Source organism: Mobula hypostoma, chromosome 6, assembly GCF_963921235.1.
Source record: "Mobula hypostoma chromosome 6, sMobHyp1.1, whole genome shotgun sequence".
NCBI lineage: Eukaryota > Metazoa > Chordata > Chondrichthyes > Myliobatiformes > Myliobatidae > Mobula > Mobula hypostoma.
The window spans coordinates 82,455,947-82,470,325 of record NC_086102.1 but is presented as its reverse complement, the minus strand read 5'-3'; the positions used below and the strand labels follow the sequence as shown (position 1 = coordinate 82,470,325).

The 14,379-nt window shown below is 43.9% G+C and overlaps 1 protein-coding gene across 3 annotated transcripts in view; it reads right to left on the bottom strand.

Annotated features, from left to right (window-relative positions):
• LOC134348141 (E3 ubiquitin-protein ligase Midline-1) overlaps nt 1–14,379 on the bottom strand; it is a 429,310-nt gene that overhangs the window by 31,310 nt on the left and 383,621 nt on the right. For all 3 annotated transcript variants that reach the window (XM_063051087.1, XM_063051086.1, XM_063051085.1), the window contains exons 4-6: nt 12,978–13,085; nt 8,124–8,272; nt 1,598–1,725 (exon numbers count right to left, since the gene is read on the bottom strand). In XM_063051087.1, the coding sequence (XP_062907157.1) occupies nt 1,598–1,725; nt 8,124–8,272; nt 12,978–13,085 (385 nt within the window). The remainder of the gene's footprint in view (nt 1–1,597; nt 1,726–8,123; nt 8,273–12,977; nt 13,086–14,379) is intronic.

Below are 14,379 nucleotides of genomic sequence, written 5' to 3'. Positions count from 1 at the left end.
TAAATCAGTCATGATGGAATGGCAGACCAGACTCGATGGGCTGAATGGCTGAATTCTGATCCTATGTACTATATATCATGTAGACGTCCTGTCAGACTATCCCAGACTATGAATCACAGAACTCTTTTCACAGAGTTAGGTGCCAGATCAGAGGATGACCTCAGAAGGTTCAAAGAACTCTATTTCCCTGAGTTTCTCAGATGTTTCATATATATATCTCTCTCAGCTTGAACTAGTGCTTGCCAGTCTTGGAAATGGGTCCCCTACTGGCATGGTGAGGGCAGTGTAGTGAAGGACGAGGGAAGCAAGTACATAGAAACAGCAGCACTTTCCAGTGCCCTCCCAAGTCGCCCCCACTAACAGGCACATCACTTTCTTTAATGGCTGGAGTGAGGTACCCAGTGGCACTGTGGAAGTACCTTCACTACACAGATTCTGGTTCTCTGCTTACTAATGTATTTTCTTTTCTTTTCAAGATCTGGACACTCCTTGCAATGCCAATGTCAATTGCGCACCCTAAATTGCCTTTGAACCACTGCCTGAACAATGACGTATTTCAAAGGCAGCAAGGTGTGTGACTTGGTGGGGTCCTGCAGGTGCTGCATTTACCAGCTGCCCTTGTCCTTCTTGGTGCTGGAGATGCAGTAAATTTCTCATGTTTGGTCCTGAATAATGGCAAAGTAAAATACAGTAGTGATGAATGGAAACTGAATGATATGGCCTGATCACTCTACCCACATGTTCCCAGCACTGCTTCCAGTGATGATTAGGATTGACTGAGACTCATGACTCATAGGAAAGTCTGAGATCTTTTTGAGGGCTTTAAGCTGGATGAATGGAGTTATATTGAGCTAAATCTAGTTGTGGACAGCTTAAATCTAAATACAAATCACCTCAAGATTTTTACCAGCTTAACAAGATGCTTAATGTTCCTACCAGGGACATGTAAGATAGGTTACCATACAGTCCCAGCCTAATAACTGCCACAGACTGCTGTGGAGGTCAAGCCATTGGGTATATTTACAGTGAAGCTGATAGATTAGTCAGAGTGCCAAAGGTTACAGGGACAAGGCAGGAAAATGGGGTTGAGAGAGGTACTAATCCAGTCATGATGGAATGGCAGAGTAGACTCGATGGGCTGAATGGCCTAATTCTGCTCTTATGTCTTGTGATATACCATCAAAAATGATAGTGCAATAGTGCAATTTCATGGATGGCACTGATATGTTCATTCCATAACATCAAGGATCTGGAGGTGTTCCTCCAAAAGACAACAAATTGAAGGTATTTCATGTACCTCTCTTCCTAAAGACATGGAAAGGTGATCAGTATCTACGAAGCAGCTATGAACGAGAATTACTGTTAGTAAGAAGTGTCCTGGAGACCAGGTTATCATAATCAATGAAATAAGCAGCAGTGTAATTTCCTAATTTGGTTTGACCCTCAACCGACTGTGGGTGAGGAAACTTGGAAGGGATACATTTCACTTGTTGCAAGCACAATTTCCGTCAATGGGAAAAGAAGAATGGATAGAGCCCTCCTAAACTGAATTCCAGAGGACGAGAATCACTGCTACGAGACCAAATTCCTCCCTTACCTGTGAGGTAATCAAGGTTTTCCAGCATCTTCTTCTCCCTGGAGAAGTCCAATGCAAATGTGTCAAAAGTATCAGTAAGGTTTATTTCCGGAATGAGCACTTGGGAAGATGCTGTGGCCATGGAGACTCTGCACAGCAGAAAAAAAATACTTCCTGTTAATCTGATTTTTCGAAGTTACATTTAAGAAAATGCTGTTTGTTGAGTGTAATATGTCTGGATAAATTGAGATTAGGCAAATCATTCTTCACTGAGATTAGAGGGTTATTTACTCTTCTGATCCAAAAAAAAGTCTTCCATTTCTGTAACATCTTGTCTCTCCGTGATTAAAAGCCAATAAAGTTAGAATGAGAGGGGAAAGATTTAAAAGGGACCTGAGAGATGAGTTTTTCAAACACAGGGGAGTGTGTATACGGAATTAGCTGCCAGAGGAAGAGATAAAGTTAGCTACAATTACAATATTTACAATATGTTTGTACAGATTCATGGACTAGTAAAAATTAAATGGATATGGGCCAAATGCAGGCAAATAGGATTAGCTCAGGAAAACACCTTGGTTGGCATGAACAAGTTAGGCTGAAGGACTTGTTTCTGTAACTGTATGACCCCTGACTCTCAAGTCCTTTTGAAGATTAGTTACCATTATATTGCAAGGAAACTTCAGAAAACTGCTTAATCCATAATCTATGATATTATGAATTCTCATGTGAAGCATTTCTATTGTTTATTTTATATTTTAGTCCAATAGCAGCCTGAAGATTAACGGCTACAAAGAGTTGGAAAAGGTATTAGGTGAATAAGATAGCATGTCTTCTGTTCATCCAAAGCAAAGGAAGCATTTGCAGACCTCTAGAAAGTGGGATTAATCTGGTAGCCGAATGTATCCTTTTGCTATCAACAAATGCTATGAGTTCACACCTGAAGGTTCACGATTATTTATTGTCAGTGCATGAGTTTAAAGGAGAACAAAATAATTGTTACTCTGGATCCGATGCAGCATTAAAAAATACACAATAAGCATAAAAACGATAAATATAAATGTAAAAGCAATCCTATAAGCACAATGTACAAGTAACTACAGAGTGTGGCCGTGTATACATAAGATTAACTTATATACATATACACAGAGGTATAGGTGTGAGATCTGTTATTTCCAGTGAGATTAATTTGAAGTGTTGTTGAAGTTTTATGCTGAACAGAATCAAACAAATTCCCCTTCAGGGTTATTCTGCATGCACCATCCTTTGAAGCATTTTCCACCAGGCTACTGTACAATCTGCTGCAGCAGCCCAAGTGATAGACATTATTGAGTCGGAAGCAGAGTCAGGCAATTTGCAGTAAATCTGACCTGACATTAATTTGTGGCTCCCTTGTGTCTCCAGGCCTCTTCACATAATTATGCAGAGTTATAACTTGCTAAAATTAAACCCGGAGCTCCTAATTCTCTGTGACACATCACTCTCCTGAAAGCTCACTGAAGGCACACATCTTCACACTTTTATACATGGAACAAAGAGAGAGCAGGTTCAGCAGTTCATCGGGAAAGCTGTGGGGCTTCTTCCTGCTCACTCAGTGTGCTCAGTTCCATGCTCACATTTATTGCTCAGACCTAATTGGCCCTAGAACTTTCTTTCTTGGATGACCTTGCAGGTAGCAGCAGGTGCATGGCTGGCATGACCGATAAATGGAAGTCAATGACTTCAGCTCAGTCTGCTGAACCTCCTCAACAATTGAGCAAGCGTTTCAAGACTTCCTAAGACTGAGAAAGCACCTATATAATTGCATAACTCCATTCTTCATAATTTTTTTCATTTAATTTGCAATTAATCTACAATATGAGATGTGGGTACTGTGGCAAAGGACACATAAATTCCACACTGCAAGTAAAGCAGCATTGTTCAAAGCAAAGGGGAAGATGTAATGCTCGAGTTATAGACATTCCCTGCTCCGGTCCTTTCTGCTCTTAGTTCAGGACACCTCATTTCGGGATAGGTAATCCATCCTGAAGATAAAGCCACACAGAGTATCTATAAAGTTAATATATTTTTGCTATTAGTTCATTGAATGTGGATGTTGCTGCCATTTATTGTACATCCGAAGTTACCAATTGACTTATTGCTTAGTTACTTAATGACCTGCAATGATAGCTGAAAAGGGCCGCTCGGAAGAAACCACCCGAGTGGGTTGGAGTCACACATAGGCCTGGCCAGCTAAAGGCAGCAGGCTTTCTTCTCTGTAGGATATTAGTGAACCTGCTGCACTTTCACAGTCTGGTAGCTTGATGATCACATCACAAACAAGAGGAAATCGGCAGATGCTGGAAATCCCAGCAACACGCACAAAATGCCGGAGGAACTCACCAGGCCAGGAAAGAGTATTGTTGGCGTTTTGGGCCGAGACCCTTTGGCAGGACTGGAGAAAAAAAGCTGAGGAGTAGATTTAAAAGGTGTTGGGGGGGGGGGAGAGAGAAACACAAGGTGATAGGTGAAACCTGGAGGGGGAGGGACGAAGTAAAAAACTTGGAAGTTGATTGGTGAAAGAGACAGAAGACCATGAAAGAAAGAAAAGGGGGGAGGAGCACCAGAGGGAGGCGATGGGCAGGCAAGGAGATAAAGTGAGAGAGGGAAAAGGAGATACTGAAGTTGGGGGGGGGGGGGGCGGCATTACCAGAAGTTTGAGAAATCGATATTCATGCCATCAGGTTGGAGGCTACCAAACGGAATGCAAGGTGTTGTTCCTCCAATCTAAGTGTGGCCACATCACGACAGTGGAAGAGGCTATGGAATTGCATTTGTGCCAACTTTTTAATTCCAGAGTACTTAATTTACGTTCCTAGCTTCCCCAGTGGGATTTGAACTCATGACTCTGGATCAGAAGTCCCCCTATCTAAGCCAACTGCTGTGCTGCAGCTTCCATATACTACAGCATTTCAACCCCCCCCCCTCCCCACTTCCAGCCCCACTCACTTCCTCGTTATTTCCCAAGTCTGCACCAACCGTTTGGCCCACTCTCTAGCACTGTCTGAGCTCAGCACTAAACTCAACAGTAACTCCACAGTTAGGCATCACCAAAACCATGAGGCAGCTCCTAAAAAAGCACCAACAGGTACTGGTGGAACAGGAGTGACTGGTCAGTCTCCCCCTTTAACCCACAGCAGCTGCAATCCTCACACACACATCAGCTCAGGGAGTGTCTTCAACTCAACAGTAAGAAGTTTAATTAGGAAGTTAAAGTCTGGATTAATGCTTACACATCTGTTAATGCTGATGCAATGTCACTGCGTAGCAGGTCAAGACTGCACAGCTGAAAGCATACACAAGAGACTGCAGATGAGGTGATCTGGGAGCTAAAGCAAATGACTAAATTTTCCCTGTTTTGAACACAGAAGAGAGAACTGGAGAAGGCTATTCAGTCCTTCGTCTCTGCTCTACCATTCACTGTGTTCACGGTAGATCATCCACTTAGTTCCTACCTTCTCACCAAATCCCTTGATCTGTTTAGAACTAAAGTTTGCATCTACCTCCTCCTGGAACATGTTCAATGACTTGGTCTTTTCCACCGTCTGTCTTTCACTCTCCACTGGATGAAGGAGCTTCTCACGATCTCCATTCTAAAATAGATACCCTGTGGCCTGAGTCTGTGACCCTCGTTAAAGAAACATAGAAATCTACAGCACATTACAGGCCCTTCGGCCCACAATGTTGTGCTGACCATGTAACCTACTCTCGAAACTGCATAGAATTTCCCTACTGCTTTTCCTCTAAGCTCCATGTACCAATCTAAGAGTCTCTTAAAAGACTCTATTGTATCCACCTCCACCACGTCGCTGGCAGTGCATTCCACGCACCCACTGTTCAGTGTGTGAAAAACTTACCTCTGACATCCCCCCTAAAACTGTGCCCTCTCGTACTAGCCATTTCAGCTCTGGGAAAAAGCCTCCGACTATCCACACGGTCAATGCCTCTCATCATCTTATGCACCTCTATCAGGTCACCTCTCATCTTCCGTTGCTCTAAGGAGAAAAGGCCAAGTTCATTCAACCTATTCTCATAAGGCATGCTCTCCAATCCAGGCAACATCCTTATGAATCTCCTCTGCACTCTTTCTATAGTATCCATATCCTTCCTGTAATGAGGTGACCAGAAATGAACACAGTACTCCAAATGGACTCTAACTAAAGCTTTATACAGACTCATTCTGGCCTCTCCAGCAATTTGCAATGTCCTGCTACATCTAGTCCTGTTAGAGTTGTTCATAGTTGCTATGACATTCTCCTTAGTCAAGAGAGAAGATGTCTAACTACCCAACTCTCTTCATACATCAGTCTTGCCATCTAGATTTTAGTCAACTGGTACTGGTTGAGGGAAAAATATCAGCTCCAACAACCACACTCCATTAAGGTATCAGCTCAGACTGGAGTAGGGGCTGAGCACAGATAAATCTGGCCCACAGATCAGCATTCTGCAACTGAGACAAAAGTTCCCAGGGAATGTGTTAGTCCTTCCAGAAATCCACAAGAGTGCCTTTCGTTATCTTTCTGCAGCTCCATTTGAATGCAATCTGTAATGATGTTGTTTGTGAAATAAGGAGATGGGGCTGGCAGTAAGATGGCTGAACACTTAACTTGCATTAATACAAACCCTCTCTGCCAAATAGATTTGAGATAGCTCCATTCTCCAATAGCTGATAATGAACAGCAGGTGGAGTTCTGGGAATCAGATCACAGGGATGAAAATGTCTTTCAATTTCAAATTGGAAAATATTGCAGTAGGAGTTTAGAAAATTTAACCACTTGTTTCTCAAAAGAGAAACAGTTGTTTAAATTTTCTTTATCTTCAAGCTGGGTGGAGGGTAGGCAGGTTGGTTTGAAAGAGGTAATTCAGTTCTCCAGTTTCAAGGTTGGTTTGAAAGAGGTAATTCAGTTCTCCAGTTTCATGCCAAACTATCCAAGTACAGCAGATGCTGCCAGACCTGCTGAAGTGTTTCCAGCATTTTCTATTTTTATCTCAGATTTACGGCAGCTGCAGTTTTTTTGATTTTTAGTCATCTGCTTCTCCTGCAGATGCTGCCCCATATGGAGTCTTTCAAATCTTAGAAGTTTCACATTTCTCACCCTGGGCTAAAGCATCAGCATTAGTTTCCCTCAAGTATGCTGGAAGCAACCAGCCTTCCCACCTCACCAGCTCCCAGCCCCCTCAGCCTCTCCACTTTCTCTGATCTGTCACACTGCTTCCCTAACATCTTGATGTGGAGGAAATTGCTCCAATTAAATATCTGGAACACAAAAGCTAATTTTTTTCAGGCCTGCTGCAAATCTCTCTCCCTGGTCACTGACCCCAAGCACAGCCCTTGGCAACTATCTGAGGCTGAAACCAAACCATTCACTGCCCCTAAGCTGATGTTCTGCTCACAGATAGTCACCTAGAGTGGGAACTTCCACCTCTATGACATCGATAATCTCTGTCCTGGCACTAGTTCATTAGATGTTGCAATGTCATTGCCTTAAGTATAGCCAACTTCCCACCTTCCGTAGATGCTGCTTGGCTCGCTGAGTTCCTCCAGCATTTTGTGTGTGTTGCTCTGGATTTCCGGCATCCACAGATTTTCCCTTGTTTGTGCAACTTCCCACCTTCCATCCTCTGTAACCTTCAGCACAGCTAGGCACCTGCTTAATTTGGGTTATCTCTGGCAGAAAGACTAAGATAGCCACTTCAATTTCAAATCCGCCAACAACACCACTGTTGTTAGCAGAATCTCAAGAGTGAGGTCAGCTGGTTGAGTGGTGTCACAACAAAAATCTTGCGCTCGATGTCAGCAAAACGAAGGAATTAATTGTGGACTTCAGGAGGGGCAGTTGGGATGGCACGCACCAGTCCTCTTTGAAGGGTCAGCGTTGGAAAGGGTGAGCAGATTTACGTTCCTCGGTGTCAACATCGCAGATAAGCTATCCTGGGCCCAACATATTGATGCAACCCTGAGGAAGGCACGTCACTGGCTGTACTTCACTATGAGTTTGAGGAGATTTGGTATGTCACCGGAGACTTGAGCAAATCTCTACATGTTGGATAATGAAATTTCCACATCTTGGTGGTGCTGAGCAGAGCTGGGAATGCTCATTCACTTGTTCAGTGAGAGTGGATGACAGCCATTCTCACTGTGTGTGCCTGGTCTCCTGTCACAACTGTTTCTGACACACAATCCCACACACTCTTTTCCTTGATTTTGGACACAAAAAATTTGGGTTAAGGGCAGTTCTCAGGGAGGGAACCCAATCATAACTTGGGAACTCTCCAAATATCCATAAGGGCAAGGGGAGGTAGCACTAACCTAGAAAGTGAAATCCTTCCAGCACCGACACTCAACAAGATCATATTCTTTATATCGATGATAAAGATTTAAAATGAAAGGTGTGAGGTTCTTCTGGCAACAATAACAGGAGTACAGCAGACACTGCAAACCTGCGAGGTACCAGTCAGTCACCAGTCATTAGAAGTCATATCACAAATGACTGGTGCTGTACCCTCTTACCTTTCAGAGATATTTTTAGCCGTCTGCAAGAAGCGAGCGTGGTCGTTCTCCTTCAGCGTTTGCTCTGCCTGAGTGATGAGCGACCCGGATCGTTCAATAGACTGCTTGCAGTTGGCGATCTGCTGGGCCAGTTTCCGCAGTCGTACAACCTTCAAGGAAACAAAAAAAAGATCTCACGCAAAGGATGTGGGGTACTGCATGCACGCACATACAAACACAGATGCACACACACACACACACACACACACACACATATATATACACACACACACACACACACACACACACACACACACACACACACACACACACACACACACACACACACACACACACACACACACACACACACACACACACACACACACACACACACACACACACACACACACACACACACACACACACACACACACACACACACACACACACACACACACACACACACACACACACACACACACACACACACACACACACACACACACACACACACATATATATACACACACACACACACACACACACACACACACACACACACACACACACACACACACACATATATATACACACACACACACACACACACATATATATACACACACACACACACACACACACACACACACACACACACACACACACACACACACACACACACACACACACACACACACACACACACACACACACACACACACACACACACACACACACACACACACACACACACACACACACACACACACATACACACACACACACACACACACACACACACACACACACACACACACACACACACACACACACACATATATATATACACACACACACACACACACACATATATATATACACACACACACACACACACACATATATATACACACACACACACACACACACACACACACACACACACACACACACACACACACACACACACACACATATATATATACACACACACACACACACACACATATATATACACACACACACACACACACACACACACACACACACACACACAACTTTGCCCGTTTTTTTGTTCAGGCAGGGCAGGGTGGACAGAAATCTTTATCCATGGCACATTATCTTAACCAAGGAAGGGCGATGGAAGCAGATTCAATAATGTACTTCCTTTCGGAACTGGGGAAAATGTGAGGGAGTAGGGATGATGCAGATCTTCTTTGTTGTGCTGACACAGAAACAGGTGACAATGTGCCTTGCTCCTCTTACCACATCATTAGGAACTGGATCAAGGGGCAGAGAAGCCTAGGAAGGTAGGATTTTAATTCCCTTTTGCTTCCTAGTGGGTGAGCCTTGGGCTTCCAGCCTTCTGGGCCACAACATCCAACTCCATCTCCTTGCACACCTTCCCCACCAGGACTAGAGGTTGCTCCAAAAGCTCACTCTGATTGCTTGGTGATTCCAAGGGGGAACTGGAGATAAAATTGTAGGTATGTAAATGGGGGTGGGTGCTTGGCCCCTCAGTAACTACTGGCGAAGGATTTTCGGAGCTAGCTTTCTGCTTTTCTTCCTGATGGGGAGCTTCAATTTCAAAAACCTCTTTTTGCATTTGAAATCATTTACTCTCCCAAACCCCAGGCACAGACCAATCCCATAAGCTCAGAGTCACTGGATCTTGATGAGACCTGGAGGGAGGTTGGGAGGGGAGAACGGTGATGTGAGTTCCTCATGACAACAGTTAGGGAAGGCTTTAAACCGTGAAGGTCAACATAGTGGTCTGGACAGGTAGAGTAGAGGCAGCAGGCTCCAGTAGATTTGTGGTGTGGCTGGTATAAAGCACTTGGTATAAGTGCTTGATTGTTAGCATTGACAAAGTAGGATAAAGGCCCTGTCTCTGTACTGTGTGATGAACACAGGCACCTGTGGCAATATTGTGACTGATGTGTCCCTTTAAAATAGACATAGTGTCAAGTTTGTATGACAGATACCTTTACATACTCATGGCCTTATAGTGCCTTGATACAGGTAATATGATGCATGTGGGCTCTTATATTGTGATGTGGGAAGCAACTGACAGCAAACAAAAGACCCAGAGAAAAATCCACATTACTTATACCCTCTCACCCAGAAATTGCAGTATATAGCCTCTTTCAGTCAAATAATTTCCACCACAGGCTGCTTTGTAGTGGGAATACTGTGGCTCTCTGGAATTGCTCTCAGTTGTGCATCTGCTCAATTCCTTTGGGCAACAGCTATTTCCTTCCTTCCTGTTCCCATCTCTGGAACCACGGGCAGGGAGGGAGGTGTTGCAGCAGGGAACTATGTGAACTCAGTTCCAAGGTGCAAGTTCAGGAAATCCCTCATTAGCCTGCTGACAGAATAATAATAATTTGATGGCATTGATTAAAGATTCTGAGAGGAGCCCAGCTCAAAACTTATTACCCGTGGCAAAGAAAATGTGCCCGGCTCGTGTGTCAGTGCATCCGAGTGATTTCAGCAAAGTGATTGGTCCGCCGTGGTTCACTTTCTGTCTCCCCAAATAGCCTTTAGCCTGGAAAGTCAGCTGCACAAATCTTTCACATCTGGGAAAAGCTGAAGTTGTCCCTCAGAAACCTGCTTTCCACATTCTGCATAGCAAGCCCATCGAACGCCCCATCCAGCATCTGGAGGTATATTCTACTTCATTCCAGCCAGAACGGGAAGTGCTAATCTGAAACAGTCCCTCCCCCAAAAAGGCTGTGTATCATATGTAATTTTTGTGTCTGCCTTTGCTGGGTAAGGAATTTGCTGGATTTGGAGTAATGATGGGGAGATGGAGCTGAAATATGCATCAGCCTTAATCAAACAGCAGCTGAACAACCTCTGCTCTAATAATCATCTTAACCTTTCACCCTCTAATTCATCAATATCAGGAAATCATCCATCCATAGTAGCCACATGTGGTAAATAATTACTGAATTATCAATCTGAGTGGTCGGAGCTGTGCACTCATCAGAACCTCAGATACACTGTCTTCCTGCATATACTGTAAACATCAGCCCCAAGCTTTCACTTCTTGCTGAGGGATCTGCTCTTGTGCTACATTATCATATTGCTTTCCACTGATTAGGCTTAGGTTAGTGAACCTACAACTTGTTTCCTGTTGTCAGTCTGCTGAGTGCCAGTGGCAGTGAGAATGTCTGAGTTCCCAGCCTAGGCTGCTGACCCACACAAGGTCACAGGAGGGGGCTACCCAACGGTTTCCTCCCACTTGGTACTGGGCACCCTCAGTCAGCCTGCTTCTCCCTATACCCTTTGAATATGTGGTGTTTCCACCTGTATACCAGTGCTCTCATCCACTGAGGACCTCCCACTCCATCACCATCATTCCATCCATGCTGATCAACAAGCTTCAAAGCCTGGGCCTCTGCAACTGAATTCCTGGCTTCCTCATCGAGTGACCATAGTCAGTGCAGATCAGTAATAGCATCTGATTGTGACAATAAACACAGGCACACCTCGAGGATGAGTGCTTAGCCCACTGCTCTACTCTCTCTACACTTATGACTAAGTGGCTAGGCACAGCTCAAGTGCCGTCCATAAACTTGTTTATGGCACCAGTTATTGGCAGACCCTCAGATGGTGACAAGGAGGCATATAGGGGCGAAAAACTGGTTGAATGGTGTCGCAACAAGAACTTTGCACTCAACGTCAACGAGATCAAGGAATTAATTGCAGATTCCATTAAGGGAGAACACACACCAGTTCTCATTGCGGGGTCAGCAGTTTCAAATTCCTGAGCATCAACATCTTAGAGGATATACCCCGGGACCTACGCAATGATGCAATCGTGAAGAAGGCATGCAGTGTCTACAGTTCATTAGGCAGGTCACTGAAGACTCTAGCAAATTTCTGTGGGTGCGTTGTGGAGACCATCCCGACAGGTTGCACCACCACCTGGCATGGAGGTTCCTAATGCACAGGACTGAAAGGTGCTCCAGTGGGTTGTTGATCAACCCAGGTCCACCACAGGCGCAAGGCTCTCCACCAACGAGGACGCCTTCAAAAGGAAACGCTTCAAGAAGGTGCCATCCACCATTAAGGACCCTCACCACACAGGACATTCCCTCTTCTCATGGCTACCACCAGGGAGGAAGTACAGGAGCCTGAAGATGCACACCCAACAGTTTAGAAACAGCAACTTCCCCTCCACCTTCAGATTTCTGAACTGTTGATGAAACCATCAACACTGGTCACTATTCCTCTTTTGTAGTAACCATTCATTCACTTGTTTGTTTGCTTGCTTATTTATTTATTGTAAATAATGCTAATATTTTTCATGCCTTGCACTGTACCGCTGTCACAAAAGTAGATATTTCATGACATAAGTCAGTGATAAGAAACCTGATTCTGGTTCTGAGAATTACGAGACTGGTTCCAGGGATAGCAGGTCTGCTATGAGGAGTGAATAGAATGAACAGGTACTGTATTCACTAAAGTTCAGAAGAATAAGAGGTCTGATCAAAACTCACCAAATTCTTAAAGGGCTTTTCAGGCTGGGTTTCATCTGGCTGAGGAGCTTAGGACTAAGGGTCACAGTTTGAGAATGAACAACAGTTCATTTAAGATTGAAAGAAGGAGAGATTTCTTCTTTCGATAGGTGGTAAGCACCTGAAATTCCCTATCCTAGATAGTTGTGGATGCTGAGTTGCGGTATTCATTCAATGCCCTGGGATTAATGTTTTCTGAGCATTAGTGCAATCAAGAGATGTAGAAATGCTGGAAATTGGGACCGAGGTAGAAGATCAGCCATGATCTCAATGAATGACAGATCAGACTCAAAGTGCTTTGAGATCTACACCTGTTCCTAATCATTAGTCATGATCTGGCTCTTACCTTGCCCTCCTTGATTTGTGTGCTAATGACTTGTCTTCGTTGTTGAATGATTTCAATCAGCTGGTCACATTCCTCTGTAAGTTTGCTTTCCTGCCTTGTTGCATTCACCTGTAAATAGGTAAACATGTTTCCTTTAGTACAGTGTTAACACCATCAATTTCTCAAAGACATCTATGGATCAATAAGTTTGGTGCTAAATCACAATGGCTGAAAAATGGGATTGGATTTCTGCATATCTAAAAGAAAACAGAGGAAACTAACTAAAGCTTCATAAATGCTGTCAGATTTCAAACTATTTGGGGCAGAATCCTATTGACCATTTCTGCCTTGGTAACAGCAAAGCATTTTTGACTCTCACAGACTCATGGATCCTATAGATCAGACCTGGGATTTAATCATTCCCTTGCCCTCCCCTACACCCACTCCAAGGCAAAGTCAAGGCTTAGACACCAGAAAAATATTGCGGTTATTTGATATTCTGAAGTAAAAACAGAATATGCTGGGTTACTCTGAAGGTCAGGCAGCATTTGGAGAGGGAGAAACCAAGTTAATATTTCAATTCTGACCTTTTAGATCAATAAATCATTATCAATCTGGACTAACATTCTCTGCAGATGCTGCTAGTTTATGTAAATGTGTATCACATATCTGTGTCAGCAATCAGAATGAGCGAGAATCAGCAGAAAGCAGCAGATCTGAACTGAACCAGTGCACGGAAACAGCAGTCTTCAGTCACATCATGTCACACACTCAGTTCTGAAGCGTGCTCACAGAAAAATACACTTCACTGTGTCATCTTTAAAGGAAATAACTTCATGGAATCAACTGAACTGCTTATACTTGCAAAATTTAACAAGCAGAGAAACACTGAAAACAAGAGCAGGCAAGGGACATCTGGCACTTTAAACCTGATCCAATATTTACTGTGACCACAGCCACTGCTGTATGTCGAAATCATATTCTATATATTTCCACAGACCCTTATGTGTTCCCCTTCTCTCCCTAAAGCCCTTAATGTTTTTGTCTAGAAATCTATTCACCTCCTTCTCAAATACATTCTGTGGCTTGGCCTCCAGTGTCTTCTGTGATGGAGAATTCCACATGTTCCACAGGAATTTCTCCATCTCAGTGCTGAATGTCTTTCCCAGATATCTCTTCACACAACAGTCCTGCCGTCTCTGGAATCAGCCTGATGAACTATTGCCCCACTCCCTCCATGGCAAGTATATTATTTCCTAGAAAAGGGGGAAACTACCCATGACATTGCAGGTGTTGTTTTGAGACACCCAGAACAATTGTGGCTAGACACCTTTGCTCCTGTACCTGAATCCACTTGCACTGAAGACCATTTGGCTTCTTAATTGCTTTCTCTGCGCTAACAATTTGTCTCCCTGTGATATGC